The 23421-nt window shown below is 32.8% G+C and overlaps 1 protein-coding gene across 2 annotated transcripts in view; it reads right to left on the bottom strand.

Annotated features, from left to right (window-relative positions):
- Positions 1-23421, bottom strand: part of Pde9 (phosphodiesterase 9) — a 185890-nt gene that overhangs the window by 46100 nt on the left and 116369 nt on the right. For both annotated transcript variants that reach the window (XM_083036922.1, XM_083036923.1), the window contains 2 exons: positions 8934-9200; positions 7780-8013 (listed from right to left, as the gene is read on the bottom strand). In XM_083036922.1, the coding sequence (XP_082893048.1) occupies positions 7780-7912 (133 nt within the window). In that variant the 5' untranslated portion in view covers positions 7913-8013; positions 8934-9200. The remainder of the gene's footprint in view (positions 1-7779; positions 8014-8933; positions 9201-23421) is intronic.

Here is a 23421-nt window from a genome sequence, read left to right as displayed (position 1 = left end):
CACACAATGGATGTTTCTTTTTTTACATATATTATTTTTCAATATAATCTCCATCAACTTCTATAGCTTTACGCCAGCCAGCCATTTTCCAAACCTTGTCTCGCGAAATGCATCTTTAAGTTATATCTTTAAGTGGCCCAAAGAGTTGGATATCAAAAGCAATCGCTAAACCCGAATTCCGAAATACATCTTTTTGATGCCACTTAAAAATATAACTTAAAGATATCTCTGCGGTACAAGATTTGAGATTGACGAGGGCGATTCAAGCAATGAGGATCTGGTACAATAAAGGCAAACATGCACTTGTATCGTGCTAAGGCCTATAGAAATTGATAAAGATTATGTTAAAAAATAATATATATAAAGAGGAAACATCCATGTATATATTGTGCAAATTTCAAATCTATTAAATAAATAGTTTCCGAGAAAAAAAATGTGGGGCACCCATTATTTTCTGAACAACCCTAATAGTTTTTCTCGCTACCGACATGTATACCGTTTAAAAATAGACGGGAAATTATCGTACGGAATATTGAATATATCAATTGCGCAACTTGGCCGATAATAGAGCATGTAAGGGATGTTCGGGACACGGCTTGATTGGATGGTAGGTGGGGTCGCAGGCACGTTAGAGCCTCGCCTCGGCCCATCAATCGATATTTATGCCCGTAGAGAGGCCGTGCATTGCATTAGGTAGATGCGTAAATGCGCCTCGTTATACACGTTTTGTCGCCTTGTCGAGAGAGAGTCTTCAGGATGTCTACTCAAATTTTGTAAAAAGATTCCCTGAGAATTCCCTGATCTTCCTGGTATTTTCGTTTAAAATTTCAGGTAAAATAAGAAAATTTGTAGATGCAACTTTTTAAAACTTCATACGATTGTAAAGTTATCAAAAGTGCAATTTGTCTAACATTTAATTTTGATTTATTAATTGTAAAATTAATTTGGACAATAACAAAGTGCGATGTATCATTATATCTAAACGTTAAAAATATATACAAAAATATAAAATAAAAATACAAAACAAAAAATAATTTATTATAAACGTCTTAACGAATATTAATTTATTTAAATTAATTATTTATTAAATTATTATTTATTTAATTATTTATTAAATAAATAAGGAATACTAATTTATTTAAATATTACCTATTAAAAAATTGAACAATTTTTTATGAAACTTACGTAAGATCTTGATACTAAAATAGATCGTCAATAAAAAAAATCACGTAAAATTTAAATAATAACTTAAATATTGCAAAGATATGTTGGATATTTGTTTCTTAAATGCTAAATAAGAGTAAAATTATCAAAAGGGCAATTTTCTTTTTAAATTCCCTGAATCCCAATCAAATTCGAGGAGAATTCCCTGATTTTTCAAGGTAAAACAAAAACAGGGTTCGAAAATTAAAAAAAATAGCTTTCCAGAGCAAAATCCGGTACATCTCTCCCCCTATCTAAAAGCGCGATTGCAAAACAGAATTCAATTTCAAAGTGAAAAGTAGAAAGTTACTGCCTTGTTACATTTTATAATAATAAAAAAAGTTAATAATAGTAAAGTTAATAATAATAAAAAAAAGATTTATGTTGTTCGAGTTACAAGAGAAATAAGAGTAGATTGAATTATTGTCTATGAGGGGATAATGAGAATTATCGCTGTAGAGAGGGTGCAATTTCGAAATTGAGAAGAGAGAGACTTTTACATCGCGGCAACAATCTCACTGTAAGAAGAGTATAATGACAGCATCCCGATATTAATTTCTCGTCTCGGATAATGAGATGAGACGATAACAAAAGCTCGCTCATGCCGGCAAAAACATCAAAAGAAATGACGTAAGGTAGATTGATTGTTGTAATGAGAAGAGATGGCTGCGCGTCGCGATGTTCTAAAGGTTAATATAAAGCCGACGATTTTTTTTTCTCAATAAAAATGTTATTTCTCCAGCGCAATATACAGTATATAATTGTTGGAAATACTATGGAAAAAAAAAAATATAGAAAAAGATATCGTTGGTTCTTTCGTGATAAAAGTTGCGGCGGTGAAATAGAAAAAAAAATGGTACGTAAAATGTATAGGTATATAAATTTATTACTTTCATTAAGCTTTTCTAACGAAACATAAAGTATTTACAATGTAGAAGCGAAAACTTTTATGTAGATGCCTCCTCTTGTATGTATCAATCACAACTTTTGCTTTATCATTTATACCATTAACAAGATTAATAGCTTCTATTTCTTTTTCACAAAAAAAAAGAAAATAAAAAATAAAAGATGTAGACTAGTAAGATAAAAAAGATCTTTTTGTAAAATTTCGACTTAATCATATCGATTGATTATAAAAATTTATTATAAAAATTGATTTAAAAATTTTAGGAAATGATTCTTTATCAAAAATTAAGGTCGGTCGAAAATTAAGTTCTAATAAAAAATTGAATAGAGATTGCTAGTTTCATCCCCTTCTAACGATATAGGAAAATTTTAAAAATAAGTGTCCTTTCTATCCAGTGACAAATGTCCACCAAATTTCATTTTTCTAACTTATTCAAAATTTGAGAAAAAGAATAAAAATCTAATTTTCACCTCCCTCTTTAGAGGAGTGTAACTCTTCAGGAAGGAATATAGATGTATATATTTATATAAAAGACCCCTCTTAATTTTCGACAAAGAATCATCTTCTAAAATTTTTCACACTTATTTAGAATCACCCTGTATAATATAAATGGAAATTTATTTAAAAAATAATGGAAAAAATAACAAAACTTTTCCGTCTATTCGAGCGTGTCCAATCCGCCGCTCGAGCTTTATTTTTTCTCTACTCACGTTCTTCCTTTTTCAAGGAAAGAATAGAGATAGAGTTTGTGCCATTCCGTTTATAATCGATAAAACGAATGAAAGCGCGATCGTTCAAGCATGGTGACCGGCTAAAGCATCTAAAACATCTGCAAAACGTTTAGAGGCTGCACCCAGTTGTCTGGCATTCGATTTTCCAGTTCGGTCAGTTCCGCTTTAACAGCTCGTTGGAAAATTGCAAGACTTCGAGGAAAAAAAAACAGAAGAAAAAAAAAAACAAACTCGACGCATGCCGGAGAATAAAAAAAAGAGACGACCGAAACAAAAATTGTCTTCATTTTCATTACAGATATGTATCTTCCCACGCGTCGCTCTTCTCTCGAGCAGCTCTATCTGCCTTTGCCGATGAATAATTATCGGAGAAACCTCATCTTCCCTCTCTCATCTTCCGGGAGAAACGCGCGCGTCTTCGCGGAACGTCGAGAAATTCTCTCGCTTCCCGGAAAAGTCTAAGAGGGCTTCGATTCCGCTCCACGCGGACTTTAAGATATCGATTGGTTTCGCGTGGCACATCCTCGCGGCACATTTTTCGCCAACTCGGCCTCGTTAAAAGGCTTTTTACTTAAGTGGAAGCGATAAGGGAAACGAGGACGAGACCAACAGACCACGGTGGAAGTGTACGGGAGCCGTAATAATGGGTCATAATATCGATGGCACGTAATAGTCTCGAGAGAAACACGATGCTATGGAAAGTTATTAAGGTGACGTGATGTTCTTAAAACCGACAAACGATGACGATCTCGAGTTCCTGATTTTTTTTTCAATGTTAAAAATACATGCTCGAAATTATCGACGACAATCGTTTCTTTTCTCAGTTTGACTCTCAATATTCACGTAATTCGGAGAAAGTTTTTTTTTCCCCCTTCCGGTAATCATAATTTAATAGGGTGTCTATTCAAATCTTGTAAAAAATTCCCTGAGAATTCTCTGATCTTTCAGGTATTTTCGTTTAAACGTTCATGTAAAATAAGAAAATTTGTAGATGCAGCTTTTTATAATAAGTTTCTTTATTGAATGCGCTTTCTAATATTTTCTATTCGTACGATTGCAAAGTTATCAAGTGTGCAGCTTTTCTAGCATACTATTGATTTATTAATTGTAAAATTAATTTGGACAAAGTGCGATATATCACTATATCTAAACACTAAAAATATATACAAAAATATAAAACAAAAAAATAATTTATTATAAACATCTTATAGAATATTAATTGATTTAAATTAATTATTAATTAAATTATTATTTATTCGTTTATTAAATTATTATTAAATTATATTTATTTATTAAATAAATAAGGAGAGTACTAATTTATTTAAATATTACCTATTAAAAAATTGAACAATTTTCTATGAAACTTACATAAGATCTTGATACTAAAAAAAAGATCGTCAATAAAAAAAGCACATGATAATAAAAACTTAAATATTGCTTTATATAAAAATATGTTAGACATATATTTCTTAACTAAATAAGAATAAAATTATCAAAGGCGCAATTTTTAAAAAAATTCTAAATCCTAATCAAATTCCCTGAGAATACCAGGTTTTCCCTGAGTACACACCTTGTTTAAATCCCCTTGACTTCACCGCAAGTAAAAGTAATCCATAAATGTCACGGGGAAAAAGATGATAATCTTCTTAAAATTATTAATTGGCATTGAAGACAAAACAGGTTTCTTCTTGATATATGGCTTTTAATATTCGCGTAATTCAGAGAAGATTTCTCTGACAAAAAAAAAACGGGCAGAATTTGCATCGCGCATACTTCATTCTTAAATTACGAAATGAAACTTCGAACGCGGAAAACAGCTGATTAATTCGACGCGCAATCTTCTGTCAAATGGAGGAAGGACAAATCGGGGACAGCTCGGCTCTAGGATGGATCGGAGATCATGCTACATGATAAGGTCCCCGTTTGACGAGACTTGTCCGCGTTGTAGCATGACTTTGTAAGCCAACGTGTACAACCGGCGGTTGTAACATCATCAATGCTGACAAAGCCGTTTTCCCCTTAACTGGTGTACACACAAGATCGTACACAAGATTGTAAACGCGGTAAATGTATTAGAATTTTAATTACGTAATGCGACGACCTGTATATATACAAATAATACATGGCGTCGCCGCTCGCGTAATACCGCATCTCGTTGATGTAATCACACACATTTCGCCACGGTAATTACCGGATAATATTAGCATTAGATATGCGCGGACAATTAGCGACCGACATTTCAAAAATTGGAGTATTCCATTCCTGATGGTTGATTTTCAACGAGAGAACACACGATATTAATCGAATACATTTATAATCTATATTTGTATCAATTATCAAGTTTTTTTTATTCAAGATAGATTTCATTAAATTAGCATCGTTAAACCAGTTAATTGAATTACTTAATATTTTTTTTGCCAAAGAGTATCGAACGTTATTGCAACAATAAATTGCATCGAATAAAATTATTCAAATTTAATTTACCATAAATGCATCGTCAAAAGACTATTAAGAAAACTTTTATTACATACATATACATATGTATGTAAATAAAATAAAACAAAAATAAAATAAAATAAAATAAAATAAATATATATCATACAAAAGTTAACGAAACAATGTATTAATCGAATACATTTATAACCTATATTTGTATCAATTTATCAATTACAAGTTTTTTTGCGCAAAATTGATTGAATTACTTAATATTTTTTTGCGAAAGAGTATCGAACGTTATTTCAACAATAAATTGCAATAATCAAATAAGATTATTCAAAATAATTTATCATAAATGCATCGTCAAAAGACTATTGAGAAAACCTTTGTTACATACATACGTATATAAATAAAATAAAATAAATATATATATCATACAAAAATTGACGAAACAATGTTTTAAATTACGCGAACGCTAAACGAGAAAAATCCATTATATCATTAAATGTACGTGAAATTTTGTGCATATAAAAGAGAGAGAAAGATGCGCAGCAACGATACAAAAGATATAACAAAAAATTATGCTATAATTTAATAAAAAGGTATAATACGCATACATACGTTGCATCAGCAGGAACGTCTGATGTATAATAAAATACGGTACGCTGAAAAGCACAGTAAAAAAAAAAGGGGTGAAAAAAATTACCTAGCATAATTAACCGAGAAGAGAGAAGAGGCGGAGAAAAATACGATGAGAAAAGATACGCAAAATATGGAGAAACTTTCCGCGAAAAGGGTAAAACGAGGCTCTCGATCTGCTTCTGCTCGCTCTCTCCTCTCTCGAGGCAGTCTCTCATCGTCAATTCTCTCGCGAGATAATTGTACCAACCGTCAAAGGGTTGGAAGGAGTCGGTTGAAAGAGTGCGAGTTCACGCACAAGTGCGTTACCCGCGCTATTTTCACCGCCAGAGGATCGAAAGGGACGCCCATCATCGGCCAAGCACTCGAGCGAGCTGATGAGAGAGGAACGGCGAAGTCCGGTCGATAGGTCACAGCAACGAAGGTGAAGTGTGTGCAAACATAATTTCGGTAGTGCTTCGAAAGGGAGGCTCTCTCTCTCTCTCTCATATCGAAGGCGAAGGCGAGTACCTAGGCCACAGGATTGGCTGGCGACTCGCGCGTCGCGATCGATAATTGATTAAATCCTCGAATATTCCTGCTCCTGTCCCCATTGAACGAGGGAGGCTGGTCTCTTTTCATCCGCGAAAGGATACGGTCTCTTGGCGCGAAAGCTCGACTGAAAAGTTTCAGACGGCCGAAGAGGGATAATGTACGCGAGAATGTATTTGCCGAATAAAATATCTCCTCCCGTCGAGAGAGATTAATGAACGGCTGGACTTCGCGAAAATGCCCTCCCTTTCGCGATACAGTCGGATACATCAGCTGATAAATTATTATACTCCTAGGATCGGCGATGAATATTATTGTATAATCGCAATTACCGAGTTTTTGATAATGAAACTTTCAAGTCGGGTCTGTGATGTAGATGGAGGAAGAGCAATATATTCTCATGTAAACTTCAATTAGAGATGGATGAAGATAAATCGAGTCACCCTCCGAATTTTTTGATTAATTATTATTACCAACTAATTCTAGAAAACTTCAATCCTCTAGAATCACTATGTTAATGTTTAATTTTATCAAATATATAAATACACGTGAAATAAATCTATGTCAATTTTACGAAATCCTCAATAAACGTATTTGAGATTTGAAACTACATAATTTTAAATAAAATCAGGGCTAATAAGAGTTTTTTCAATTTATTATTATGTATAATTTTATAAAAACCATCAAGCTGAGATGATTTTTACCGTAATATATTTTTTCACTATATGTATCTGTATATAAGTAAATATTTCTTGAAGAACGGAACGCGTTAAACGCTAATCGCAATTAGCGAGTTTTTGATAATGAAACTTTCAAGTCGGGTCTATAATCTAGATGTAGGAAGAGCAATATATTCTCATGTAAACTTCAATTAGAGATGGATGAAGTTAATCGAGTTACCGTCCGAATTTTTTGATTAATTATTATTACCGACTAATTTTAGAAAACTTCAATCCTCTAGAATCACTAATATGTTAACGTTTAATTTTATCAAAAATATAAATACACGTGAAATAAAGCCATGCCAATTTTACGAAATCCTCAATAAACGAACTTGACATTTAAAACTATATTTGACATTTAATAGTAAACATAATTTTTAATATAAAATCAGGGCTAATAAGAGTTTTCTCAATTTATTGTTATGTTTAATTTGATAAAAACCACCAAGCTGATGATTTTTGCCGTGATATATTTTCTCACAATAAGTATCTGTATAAGTAAATATTTGCTCAAGAATGGAACGAAGGAAAAAAATATCGCGAATACGACGGAAAAATCGATGAAAGTTCGCCGGCGGCGAGGCCGTGTGACAAAAGTTTTTCCACTCACCCTTGAGTTCCATGTCCGTGACCTGGTTCGCCCTGAAAGTGGCCGTTTCCCTGCGGTCCCCGACGATGAAGTAGATATTGGTGTACTCCTCGTTGTCGTTGCTGCGGGTTCCGTTCTTCGCCTCGTGGTCCATGGCCACGCGGATAATTTCGGCCTTGAACCGCCTGCCGCTCCTCGTCGCTCGGCCTCGCTGCTGCAGCTTCCGAGACTACCCGGCCTTGCTACTACGCGGGGCTGCGGGATCACGAAGGTGAAAGACTTAGGTATATAATATACTTAGGGGAGCCGCCACTCACATTAACAACGTCCTTTTATGCTTGTCGCGGTATACACGAGTGAGTACTCCAGACCTCTCGTCGCGCAATATTTCGCAATATTACGCTCGCTAAATTAAAAAAAAAAAAAATGTACCGTCTCTTCTCGCACTCGGACACCTTTCGCACTGATTATACCTTTTCCGTTTTTTACTTTCTCTTCGTTATGTAAAAATTGACAGAGTAAATGGATATCAATGGGATATCGATCTGATATTTCAGGATTAAATTTTGAAAGGTGTCATATGTCTCGCGCGAGTGTATTTTATTTACGCATTTGTATTATATTTTATACTACTGAAGCGAAAGGATAAGTTAATAAATTTATCTCATTTTTGTTAACTTTGAGAATTATTTTTCATTTTTATTTAGCATTCTTAGAAATTAATATTTGTTTGCTCTTGCAGTTATATATTATAATTAGTTGGGAGATTAAATATTTAAAGAATTTAAGAATATTTTACTAATATGATTTAAAATTTTATAATTTTTTTTCCAATTTATACATATGTATAAAACACATTTATTTAATTATGAGACCTCTATATATGAATAATAAAAATGTTGAAAAGAAAAAAAACATTCACGAATATTGAATTTTAAAATAATATACAATTTTTATATGAAAGGTTTTCATATTTCGATATATTTTTATTCTTATGAAAATATGTGTGTGTTAGATAGAATATACACGAGACAATAGAATTTTATCACAAGTTTTGTCGCGAATAATAGAATCGTCGCTTAAAACGGACTTTTAAAATCGCTTTATGGAATGAGGGAAAAGAGAATGATGGTCCGGAGGAGCGATGCTCTCTTGGAGTTGGCAAGTTAACTCACCTTTGGTCGGGTGTGGAGGGGTAACAGCACCCTCGGCGAGCTCATCGTCGCATCGCCGGCCCGGCGGCGGCGACGACCGGGCCACCCCCGATTATCGCACCTGTCAAGCTCGTATCTGCCACGCGCGACACCTGCCGCTCGTTTCGGGTCTGGAAAACGACGTACCGGGAACGCGTCGCGAGCGACGACCGACGACGATGTGGCGGAAGCGATGTGGCCGATCGCTCGTCCACTACCAGCCGGCACCGCGTTTCCTCATGGTCCATTCTGCAACAGGAGAGTCGAAACGCCGACCGATGAGTCGATGTCAACGCGGTGTGAAAATAGTTGGAAACGATATACGCGTACGAGAGATCCCCAGGGTGTCTACTCAAATTTTGTAAAGAAAATTCCCTGCCAATTCTCTAATCTTTCAGATTTTAATTCAAAATCCTAGATAAAATAAGAAAATTTGTAGACGCAGCTTTTTAAAATAAGTTTCTTTATTGTACGTGCTTTCTAATATTTTTTATTTATACAATGAAAGAATTTTCTCTTAGAATTTACCTTGAAAATCATGATAATCGTGGGAGAATATGGTAAAAAGAATTTTATGAGAATTTCTCTGATTAATATCTATCACAATAAAATATAAAACATGTTTGATTAATTTTACTAAACTGCATAGTAAAATTAATCAAATTTTCAGGGTAAATTTTTTCTCTCTGTGTACGATTGCAAAGTTATCAAGAGCGCAGTTTGTCTAGCACGCACACATTTAATATTTATTTATATAAAATTAATTTGGACAATAATAAAATGCGATATATCAGCATCTAAAAATATATACAAAAATATAAAATAAAAATATAAAATAAAAAACAATTTATTATAAATATCTTAAGGAATGCTAATTTGTTTAAATTAATTATTTATTTAATTATTAAATAAATAAAGAGTATTAATTTATTTAAATATTACCTATTAAAAAATTGAACAACGTTCTATAAAACTTACAAAGATCTTGATACTTAAATATTGCAAAGATATGTTAGACATATGTTTCTTAGCTAAATAAGAGTTGAAATTATCAAAAAGGCAATTTATTAAGAAATTCCTTGAATCCCAATCTATTTCCATGAGAATTTCCTGATTTTTCAAAAAAGAACAGAATTCCCTAAGAAGATTTTCAAGGTATTTCCCGAAAGTATACACCTGGATCTCTCACATACGTTAATTACAATCTCTCATTACCAGAAAATTTAAATTTTTACACTAAAAATCAAGATTATTAAATCATACTCTAAATTAATATCTCGTTAATGTAATATCGACAATCAAAATTTAAATGATAGAACTTTTCGCCAATCGGATCTGTCCTTCGTTAATAAAAGAAGGGTATAAAACATGTTGACGAAATTGCAGATAAGTGTGCATTATTGAAGCGGGATGCGCTGCACAGCTGTGGTCAGGTATTTATCGCCTTTGACTTGTCGGAGCGAAAGTATTCTGATTACAGGGTATGTCGCGAACTTTCCCTGACAACGGTATTCAAAGTACGGGTTGTACAACCGTCGATCCTGCGAAATTTGCATAGTTACGCACGAAGCGAGATGCATTTGTCGTGGGAAACAACGGTGGAGTTTGATAAGACACTTAAAACACCGCGAGTATGCTCCGATCTGTTAATTTTAATAAAATTAAAAATTAGATAATTGCAAAAAAGAGATTTTTTGCGGCGAAATATTTTAATTAAATATATTTTTCTTAATTACTCAAACCTAAAAAATAATACTGAAAAAATCAAAATATAATAAGCCATATTACATTAATTTTTCGTGGCGAAAGCTGAAACATTTTAATTAAATGTATTTTTCTTAATTACTCGAACCTAAAAAATAATATTGAAAAATCAAAATATAATAAGTCATATTACAATATTACAATATTTATTATTAAAAAAATAATAATTTGCACATTCCTTTATATTTATTGATTCGAGTATTCTGTCTGTGAAGAGAGAGAGGACATCTATCTTGAAAATAATTTGTCTTGCACGAGAAACTATCCGGGTTAAGCGACGCGACTCTCGAGAGTTTTCCTTACCAGCAGTTTAATTATATCCCGACTACAATTTAAAGATAGCTATAGACATACATATATATATGCAATGTTATAAGTATTCTGAAAACTTTAAATTCGACGACGACACATTTTCAGAATTAAGAAAAGCAATTTCGGTGGAGTGAAAAGAATAGACAGGGCCCCAGGGAAGATTTACGCGAGAGAGACCTTTTTCAAGACAATACACGATATCGAGGAACGCGAACCTGCTGCGTGACGTGAAAACTAAAGGGAGAGAGGAGGGAGGAGGGAGGAATCATCATCCCCCGGCCTACCACACCCTAGTGCGCGCGGGCGTGAGCAATTTACGATTTCTTTGCTCAAGGTCGCAGAGGTAGAAATTAACCCTCCCTTTCTTCGCCCAGGTGACGTCGCCTCGAAAGCGAAGACGTACGAGTGGTTCCGTGAATTTGTCACGAACATCGTCGTTCTTTATTACGTTATTCTCTCCCCCTGCCCTCCAATATAAATATTAAAATTACCAGGCCTGGTAATGTCAGAAACAGGAATCGACTTTTACATTAAGTACTAACGCGGGCCATCTCATTATCAAGATTTGTATCGAATTCTGCGAGGGCGTGCGTTTCGATATAATTCGATATAATCGTATTACCTTGATAAGGATCTAATACCAATTTTAATCCCGGATATAATTAAAAAGCTATTAGGTATACATATATATAACACGCGGCGACGTTAAAAGAGAACTTAAACTTTAGATGGAGTGTAATTTGCAAGACGAACCTCTGAATTTATCGCACTTTTACTCTTCGAATATTTTCGAAAGATATTTTTGTGACAGTGAAAAAATTTTACAACTCGATATCTCGCGTACACAAAACAAATAAAATTTTATTCCGTATCTAATGTGTCAGGTGGACCTAAAACACACACTCTAGTAGAATTAATTAAATTTGAAAAGCATTTACCATTAATTAGAGAGCTTGTAATTCAAATTCGCCATCGATGCGATATTATTTATAGATCTAATTAGATCATGTAATAACATCGAACAATCGCAATCTGACTTTAAGAAAAAAAATACGAACGGTCCTTGAAATCGTGTCTTTATGTTTTAACGGCGAATTATCGGTTGGGTGAGTTTACAACCGAGATTTCAGCTTCGAGTGTCCCGAGGGTATGCTCGACATAAAAAGGCGGAGGGGGATGGTCGAAGGAAAGTAATCATTCCTCGGCAAAGTGGCTAACTATGACGCGTAATATCCGTGCGGCTTTAGACTTTAGACTTCGGCTTTCAGCAAATTTCTGCTCTCTGAGGCGAGCCGAGTCAGCGAAGAAGATCGTCTAATTGGACGAGTGCTTTCTCCCTTGGAGAGGACGCAAAAAAGTGAGCTTAATAGCAACAATAATAACGTGTTACTAATTTTCGCGCTGCTTGTTTTCAGCAGAAATAACCTTTTAAAAGTGTAATAATATATCTCGCTCTCAGGATTATTATAATCAGAAAAAAAGTATCGTGTTCTTAATTAATAAATTGTAATAAACAAGAAATAGTAAGAACGCGTTGAACTTCGCTATTCACTGAAAAATAATGATAAAAAAATTATTATGAATTATTTCACAAAAATATAAATATAAAAATAAAATATGTTCTAGCATGTGTGTGTATTTTTTCCTCTTTAGAATCTATGTTTTTATAAATCTATTTATGTGTTTTTATAAACCTCATGGGAGATTTGTTTATCTACAATCACAATAAAAGTATAAAAAATAATATTTGAAATAAACAACAATTATAATTACATAAACTATTTTCTTTGCTGGATTACGAATTTTAATTTAAAATAAAATAATTTGTATATAAAATATTTTGTAATTAAAGTTTTACTCTAAAGAGATATTTACTTTAATTTTATATGGATCAGAGATAAATATATTTTATCAATATTTATCTAAATTTGACATTAGAAATTTCAATTATAACCATTTAAAAAATTATATTTCTCTCGTTGCATGAAAATAGTAAATGTTTCAAAAAATATTATTTCTATTAAAAATATAATAATTGTAATAATTTGTACCTATTTATATATTTCTATATATAAATATATATATTGTGTATATGTATTTCTATTTATTGCTCTTATTCATATTTTGAATGGTCTTTTATTATGTTATAAATATTAAATATTCATGTTTAGTAAATCATGCTGTATTGTAAATTAGCATTAAATAAATGATTACTTTTACGTATAATATTTAAAATAATATTTTTAAAAAATAATATTTCAAGTGATGTGTCACCATGCGCAAATTAAACAAATTCCAAAAATGTTTTAAATGAGAAATTTTCGATAAATTTTCCTAAAATATTATATTTAATAATTATTATTTCAATTACTGTGTATGTATCAAATACATAGTTTTTCTATATCCATTTTTGTCTATTATTCTTACGAAATATAAGTTTTCAAATAATATTTTATTTTTAAAATAATTTATATATTAAATTATTCAAATAATTATTTTCGATAAATAATTTGTCCAGGGATAACATGCAAGATAAGATTCAAATTGGTTCGCTTGTATACAGAATTACGATACGGCGAATATATATAAATACGAACTTCTTCGGCTCGCATCTGAAGTCCCATTATACGATAACATCTATGCTTCTTTATACGATAATCTTTTCCAGCCGGTTGAGAAACCAGCTCGAATAAAAGCTGTCGGTTCGAGACGATGACGCTCGTAACCTACAAGAGGGCCGAATAAAATCTGCCTGGGCGGCCTGGGGATTTGTCGTGACGGTGGCGATCGTCATGACGATAATTGGATTGCCACTAGTCAGTTTCATACCTGATAACGCGGCAAGACGCGCGGAAAAGGGGAGAGGTGAGCTTCATAATCGAATGAGGTGCACCGGATATGTGCATTGACGGCGAGGGGTCGAAGCCGTAAACCAATCAGCGTCCGCGAGATAGAGGTTCGACCCGGAAACATGATCGTAAATAAACCTTTCACACGGGAACACAGAGGAAAACGACGGTTGTCGTTTCTTCCATCATTTTTCAGCCCATCAGGGAAAAACTTAAAAATATGCTTGCGATCGAAAAAAAAAAAGAGAGAGATAATTTGATTACGAACAAATGAACACGTGTTCTTCGCCCTGTCCTGAGGTCCTTCTGACGAAGGATTGTCGCACTGTGAATACAGTTTGTCGTAGATTTGCATTCGGAAAAGGAAGCAACTCGAATGTCTCGATCTATTCTCGTTTGTCCTACGTAGAATTACTTATGAAGCGCAAATAATTAAAATGCCACGTCTTCTTCTGTTGATTAAATGACGCGCACATCGGACCGCTATATATTGTTTCTGCCATGCGGAGCTTTAATCGTTTGGGATTATTTTTATCGAATATTATATGGATTGTCCCTTCTTTTCCGTATCTCTTTTTTTCCTTTTAAAACGAACGCGCGCATATATGAATTGGAGTGTCAATTCTCTTTACATTTATTTTTTAGATTGGATATAGCCGATATAGTCGTCCCTCGATTTACGTTGCAGACTTTTTTTTCAAGATAAATCCGGATCACACACGTACACAGATAGCGTAAAGAGTAACGGTTTGAAAAAAAATCCGCAAAATGGCATCCTATTTATTTTATATTTTCAACCAAATAATAATTGTTCAAAGACTCTTTATGTAATACACGCACGAACGCAATAAAAAGATATCACAGATGTGATAACTCCAGTATCGGATAAACGTTTACAAAACGTTTGTTTTAATTGCATGAATGCAAAACAGAATATACTATATCGCGCGGATCAAAAATGTTCTCTGATATGATTTTTATTGCAATTTTGAAGCAAAATTTTGCACTAATCCCTGTAGTATTCTCTCGTTCATAATCGATATACTTTTAAAGAAACATTGGGCAAATAATCAGATGATAGTTTTTTAATTGTGATCGGCTGACAGCGAATTACATTTTTCTCATTTCTAATAAAGATGGGATCGCATGTATCAAAAAAAAGCGGAATAAGTTAAGATAGATTTTCAGATATAACATCATTGGAATATCTGAATATCGGCATCGATGTTTTGATGTTCGATCGACCTCGATGTCATGCAATCGCGGTGATTAATCTTGGCAAAGGGAAAAAGATTATTAATTACTGACACAAAGAGATTATAACACGATTCGTCCTCATGTACATATGACAAAGGCTTCCATTACATAATGGTGCACTCTCATTTCTAAAATATCTGAGAAGAAAAACATTAAAGAAAATTACATTTTCACGTAAGAAACGTCAGAAACGTTTTCGCGATACTTTTTTACAGTTTTCATAACGAGATTTTTATGCAAATTTTATTTAATTTAATTTTTTATTATTAATTTATATATATAATTATTAATTATATATATAATATAATTTATATTGTATAATATATAATTTATACATATAATTATACATATATTATATAAAATAGTTTGTATAAAATTTTATTATTATGTATTATTATTTAATTTATTTAATATTATTAATTGCGGGGATATATTTGATACTCTTCGTCGATTCAAAATAGATTATTATTTATCGATAAGATCACGTTACGATCGTTTTATTTTTCCCCTGATGTTCCCGAATTTGCAGTTCTAATTTCGACCGAGGCAATATGACCTTTTCTCCAATTTTTTTTTTATCTGTTTTTCATTTTCCAATTTTCGAGAATTTTACGACTCGCGCGTGTTTTACATGTAACACTATTGTCACGCCTGCGCCATATTTGCGGCCGAGCGAGACAATCGATAGCACATGTCGCGGCCGAGTTTATCGAGGGATCAACGCGACGTACGTCGTTAAGGGCGATCGACTTTTCGCCCATGAATGCGGGTTCCCTGCTATTACTGCTCTATGACCTGCCGACGCTGTATTCTTTATATGATGAGCGCCTAAATAATGCAGATTAAAGAAAATTTCAAATCGCTTTATTACGTAATTTGCTTTTGAACTATAGGGATAGCGTCATTAATCTTTCTTCTTATAGATAAAAAAATTATCTAATATAAGTTGGCGAATACATACACAAATAAATAAATGAGTAACTTTTTCCTACAACACACAGATCGATAGATCCTATATAGTTATGATCGTTAGCCAAAATATTCGAGCTCTTAAATTATTTCTCTTGGCAATATATAACTGCATGGAACTGCATAGAATTGCATCTTGGCATTCCGAGAAGCCTCGGGAGAAATATTAGTCGCGCAAAATTTGATGTACTTGGCACAACTCCAGAGAACAATATAGTCCTAGGATAATTCCGAGTAACGAGATGTTGCCAATTAAGTAAAAATACTGCAATAAAAATAGCAAGATGGATCCAGTGAACTATATCTCTCCGCGAGAGACAGAACTATTTATGCATTTAATTAATTGATAGATACAAGACTATTTTATTTTCTTTTCCACGGAAAATACCCGACTTTAGTTTGTATCGTAAAGGCAGTTTGCCGACAGAGTTTTGTCGGCGGGAAAGAAAAGCATATAGAAGCGAAATTAAAAAATGCGTGTGTGAGAGCTGGGAAAAAATATCGGGGAAATACCCCGTATATTTTTCGCATCAAATGCTATATTGACGCAGACTTTATTGAATATATTTTTTTTCCTCCTTCTTTCACACATAAAAGAATAGAATATTGCATTGGATTAACTCGAAACCACGTGCGAATTGATTCGCCTATCGATATAAAATGTATATCACAAAACTCGAAGCGAAATAATTGCGCAGTCATTTCGTGTATTATTCGCAATAAACACCGGCGATACATATTCGCGAAACGTACCTAATTTAAACAAGAGAAAATTGCGGAATAATAGTGAAGGATCGCCTCGTGCAATGGGATTTATTACATCGTCCATCACAAAACGTGGAGCGAATGGAAAATCGAAAACGGAAAATTCCGTTATTTTTCGTAACACACACCATACCATATACAATATGATTCTTGATGCACGTTCGTAAAAATTTTTCGCTACAGCTTACAATCACTATTTTTCATATCATACCGTTATCTAAATGTGACAAAGAAAGATATCTATGTCAATATATATATATATAGATTGTCACAGAATATTTTCACAAATATGCATAGAATATTTTTTAATTATATTATAGATGAGTATCATTATCAGCATCATTATATTAGATATGTGTCTTGTATAAAAAACTAATAATAGATATGATTAAAAATCGTGCATGAAAATAAGTAAAGAAATATTCAAACTATATTAGATGTTTCATTATTTGTCATCGTGTCTAATTATATTGCGCAATATAGCAATCAGCTGTTGCAACCCTAATCGCTGCTGAGACTGAAATTACGAAAGATTTTTCCCTTTCTATATTTTTAATAAAGTTCTAATTTGAAATTATCGCAATGTTTAATGATAAAAAATACACTGAGAGAATTTTTTCTTACAATTTACTTCTCAAAATCTAAACTGCATAGTAAAATTAATCAAATATATTTTATATTTTATTGTAATAGATATTATTATTTTTATTATGATAAATATTAACCAAAGAAATTCTCATAAAATTTTTTCCATACCATATTATTCTACAATTACCATGATTTTCAGGGTATAAATTCTAAGAGAAAATTCTTTCTGTGTATCAAAGTGTTAAACATGATTCGATAAACAAAAGTGAACGCTAATTAATGCGAACAATCAACTATCGATATAAGTGTGAAATGACTCCCCCTTTCGCTTCAACTCTCCTCTTCTCTTAAATGCAGCACTAAATTAGCGAGCCTTGCCTCTCGCGAAGTTTCCGTCAAACAAACGCGTTCCATTATAAAAGTTGCAATCTGCAAACACGTGCCTCCTACGTTCACGTACTCACGCTAGAATCGCCGGTTTTCTGTTTATCACGAAATGGATGATGAAAATCTCGCCTCGCGTACATTTTTAACAATATTTTCTCGTATATATGCTTTTCAGATTTAATCGTTTTTATTATAAATAAATAAAATAAGATCTCTCTCGTGAAAAAAGAGTACAAAGGTATATAAATTAATCTGAAAAATATTACAAAGAATTACCAAAAAAACGTATCATCGAAAGGTCTCAAAATTATTTATTTCGTTCCAAATATATATATATATATATATATATATATATATATATATATATCTTGAAATAAATTCAAGAAGAGAGAGAAGATTCCGCATAATTGCATAATAATTGCATTCGTCGGCGAATCGAAATTCTATCTCAAAATTAATTATTCTCGCAAGCAGGAGAAGATAATGCAATGCTCCTTTTATTATTTTCCTATTTTCTCTCTTTGTAAAAAATTTTTTACACGGTTTTTTTTTTGTATTACACCAGAAACTGCTTCCAGCGCAAAATTTCAGATCTGAGATGTTCTCGCAAAGTTTCACTCCATAATTCGCCAAGTGGAAAGTAACGTTCAGTTCCAATTTACGACGTGTACGTGCTTTACATTCAGATGTTCCAAAAGTAGTCGAAAGCTTCGCATTAGCGTCCGATACGGAGCGAAAATTTGGTGAAAAATTTCGCGGGCAAACCTCCCTCCTTCCCCCTCCCTCTCGCTTTTCAACGCGGACTATCCGACCCAGTTTTTGGGATGTAATTAGCGAGCCGGCGAGTTTCGTTTGTTCTCTGTTTCCGCGGAGTTGCGCGAGTCGAGCGCGAGCCCCCTTTCCCCCTTTCCCCTCGCGTTGTTTAAAGAGTCGACGCTAGTGCAAATAACAAACACAAATATAATATGCATGACCAACAAACACACGACGACGCATATGTATCCCCAACGATATGTATCCCTTTGCTGGGCTTGTAAGCTGATTGTAAGCACGTTATACGTCACACTCGCGCGCTTATGCAAATTTACGCGCCGGGAAATTAACCAACATTATCCATAAATATACAAGCACCCGGTCACTTCCCAACAACATCGTTGCCGATATACCGCACAACATTGAGTATTTCCTTTCCAAAAACAGACGTATCAAAATATCGAATAATTATATCAGCTCCATTTTTTTTATACAGGGTATCTACTCGAATCTTGTAATAAAAAAAATTCTGATAAAAATAAAAATATAAAACAAAAAATAATTTATTATAAACGTTTCAAGGAATACTAATTTATTTAATTATTTATTAAAATTAATTATTTATTAAATTATTATTTAATTATTTATTAAATAAGTAAGGAGTACTAATTTATTTAAATATTAATAATTTTCTATAAAAGTTACATAAGATCTTGATACTAAAAATAGATCAATAAAACAAAAATCATATAAAATTTAAATAAAAATTTTAATATTGCCAAGATATATTAGACATATGTTTTTTAAGCGTTAAATAAGAATAAAATTAACAAAGGGGCAATTTTTTTTTTAATTTCCTGAATCAAATCAAATTCCATGAGAATTTCCCGATTTTTCAAAGTTGAACGAAATTCCCTGAGAATACCAGGTTTTCGAGGTTTTTGCTCGGAGGGTATACATCCTAATTATAAATATATATCACGAGAATGCGCCAATTCAATATAACAAAAAAATTCAATATAACAAAAAATAGATCAAAAAAGATAAAAAAAATGAAAGATAAAATATTTTACGTGGAATAAAAATAAAATCTAAATAAAGAGCAATATTTCTCCGAAAAGATTCCCCCTAAATATATACACCATCGTGACTGCAAATAGATAACATCAGAATTCCGTTTGGATATTACACGAATCAAATCGTTAAAGGACGACGTTTAATCCACGACGATCCGACCATTATTCACGCCTGTCGAAAAGCACTTATCTCCCGATCGTCTCTCCTCGGTAGACGTGATATCGCATTAATATGACGTAGGGGACGGGGGAGAGGGCGGCCAATATTATGGGAAGTGCCGACTTAACTCGCGTTTCCGGTATACGAACGAGAAGTTCCTTACGCTTGGTTTTATTCTCGTTGTGATTTATGACGCCGGTTGGGACGCGACGACGTTAAATAGCGCCGGGAATCGAGCCACTTACGCCTACGCAGACATCACCGCGAACGAGATATTGTTCGTCCGGAGAAAATGCAAGTCCTGATACGACAAGGATAAATGGTGAATTAATTAATGCGACCGAATCGGCAAACTGCTGATGAAGAATTCGAGAGTTTTTAAAATCGAAAGATAATTTTGACAATTTTCATAGATACACTGAGAGAATTTTCTCTTAGAATTTATCCTGAAAATCATGGCAATCGTGGGACGATATGGTATGGAAAGAATTTCTCTGTGATTAATATTTATCACGATAAAATATAAAATGTTTGATTAATTTTGCTAATGCATAATATGATAAATATTAATCAGAGAAATTCTTATAAAATTCTTTCCATACCATATTGTCCTACGATTAGCATGATTTTCAAGGTAAATTCTAAGAGAAAATTCTCTCTCTGTACAAAAGAATTCTCTATGCTGCTAGCAATAATATGAGATATAGTTCAGAAACACATTTTGACATGTGACCTGGATTTCTCGACACTTTTATAATTATTAGGAAAAAAATTGTAACGTTAAAACGGTACTGAACGATAATTATTGTGAAGCGTTTTTATTATGACGAAAAAATAAATGGACAATATTGTAAAAATTATCAAAGATAATTTAATGAAAATTGTGTGACAATTTTCGTGTGAAAAAACTGAACTTTATATTATATGTCTGAAATTTGTGTTTAGATAGCTTTATTTGTATGACGTGATATTTTATTTTATAATTCAATAGAGTTGTGTCCTTCTAAAAATAACATTATATTATTTCAGCATTACGTGAAATTTCTCCGCGAGTGTCTAAACATCTCTTGGTGTAATAAGAGAAGAGAAAAGAGTATTCTTTCTTCTTAAGTACCTCAAAGTAAATTTACTTTTAGTATCTATATTTTACCTCTCATTCCGTCGTTTCACATAAAGTAAAGATTTTATGTAAAATGAAGAGATTAAAGTATGCGCGTTTCTGCGAAACATTAAAAAAGCTCTAACTGCGCGATTGATCCGAAATTATTATTTTTTACATTCTCGACATGTCCCTAAATTATCTTATCGTCCATATAATATGATAGACATCAATGAAGACTCGAATAATGTGAAATGGAAATGTTTTATCATTCACTACATTCTCTGAACGTGTTTCAAATACGATCCTCAGTTCCTTAACGATGACTGCCATCGGCGATATGAGTCAGGGAAAAAGGAAACGTACTAACGAGCCCCGGTCAACATTAATTGTGACATCCTCCCGACGGTGGCCGGGCCACTTCCGTCGATTCTGGAACGAAGGAAGCTGCCAAGACGACCTCTACGCCCACATGAGCCGACAAAAAGGCCCGAGAAGCCGACGTGACACGATGTGTTAGGTAGACGACTCAAAAATCTCCTCTTAATTTGCCCGGAAGATAAATTTTAACACGAATACTCGCACATTCCACTAATCCAAAGTATTTACAGTCTCTAAATAACTTTAAAATGTACATCTATTTCATTTTCGAATACGAAATAAACATAATTATATAATTATACATATATAAAAAAATATTTATTATATACTCTATTGATTATTACTTTATTAATTTATTTACTTGTGTACGTAAAAGGTGTTCTTTGTTAAATTTATCTTTTAAAAAGTTTTGCTAAATTTGTATATTATTATAATTTTATATTAAATATTTTTATAGATCCGGAGTATTCAAAAAATTTATAATCATTGTCTAAACGCATCTTTGCTTACCATTAGAATAGTATCTAAATGCATATAATATTTCTGCAGAGCAAGCTTTGCGTCATGTTCATGAATAACTTCAGAAGCATCTAGTATCTAAATCATGTAACAATATTCAGGATGTCTATTCAAATCTTGTAAAAAAATTTCCTGAGAATTCTCTGATCTTTCAGATATTTTTAAGGTAAAATAAGAAAATTTATATATATAGATGCAGCTTTTTAAAATAAGTTTCTTTATGCGCTTTCTAATGTTTTCTGTTCATACGATTGCAAATTATCAAGAGCACAGTTTTTCTAATATTTAATATTGATTTATTAATTGTAAAATTAATTTGGGCAATAACAAAGTGCGATATCTAAACGCTAAAAATATATGCAAGAATATAAAATAAAAATATAAAACAAAAAATAATTTATTATAAACGTCTTAAGGAATACTAATTTATTTAATTATTTACATAATATTATTCGTTTAAATTATTGCTAAATTATTATTTATTTAATATAAATAAAGAGAGTACTAATTTATTTAAATATTACCTATTGAAAAATTGAACGATTTTCTATAAAACTTACATAAAATCTTGATTCTAAAAATAGATGGATAAAAAATTATATAAAATTTTAATAAAAACTTTAATATTGCAAAGATATATTAAACATATTTTTCAAGTGCTAAAGAAAAGTAAAATTATCAAAAAAACTATTTTTTTTTAAATTCTTCGAATCCCAATCAAACCAATTCCATGAGAATTCCTCGATCTTTCAAGGTAGAACAAAATTCCCTGAGAATAGCAGATTCAAGACTTTTCCCGGAAGTATACATCCTGAATATCATAATAATAAAGTAATAATGATAATAATCCTCTTTAAATCCATAAATATCTGAAATATTGTTTCTCATAAACAAGTCATACCAAGCTCATCCCGCGACACGGATCTATATTAAGGCTCGAATATAGAATTCTCCGTACAGAATTCGCAGACCGCTCGCATCAGCGATACCGCAATCGGGTCGCAGCTGGGGTGTCGATGACACGAGTCGTCATCTACGCGTTGAATTCGTTCGCACAGCTGACACGCATCGCGTTAACGCGATTGCAATTGATGCAGTCGGTCAATTTTGCATCTCGCATGGGATTTCCTGGGCGAAATATCGCGTTATATGCGCGCTCATCGCTGCTTTAAACGCGTTATATATCGCGCGAACCGAGCCCCCGTTCTCGAATTCGCGATAAATTCATTAAATTCAAGGCGCATCATCGGTTGTCGCGATGATGCGGGTACCGGAACGAGACGACGCGCGTTTTACATAAGTGATACGCCTCTTCCACCTTTGTTTCGTGTCCCGATTTTCCATGCGCGACGCAATCAAGAAATCGAATTGTCACAAAAAAAAGAAATAATTTTTCGCGAATAAATAAAATTACACAATAAATGCCTTCCTATCGTGGACGTCCGCGGGGAGGAAACAAGGGGGGCATGTGGAATCAGCAAACTCTCTTCGAATAAATGCTGACTTGCACATTTAGTATAGAAAATTAAAAAAAATAACAAAAAAATTTAATTTAAAAGAAATTTAAAAAAACAAAAAATTAAAAATAAAT

Source organism: Prenolepis imparis, unplaced genomic scaffold (assembly GCF_030444845.1).
Source record: "Prenolepis imparis isolate NDT839.2.m4 unplaced genomic scaffold, iyPreImpa1.0 SCAF_4, whole genome shotgun sequence".
NCBI classification, from domain to species: domain Eukaryota; kingdom Metazoa; phylum Arthropoda; class Insecta; order Hymenoptera; family Formicidae; genus Prenolepis; species Prenolepis imparis.
Note: the sequence above shows the minus strand (reverse complement) of the source record. Positions and strands in the feature narration are given on the sequence as shown.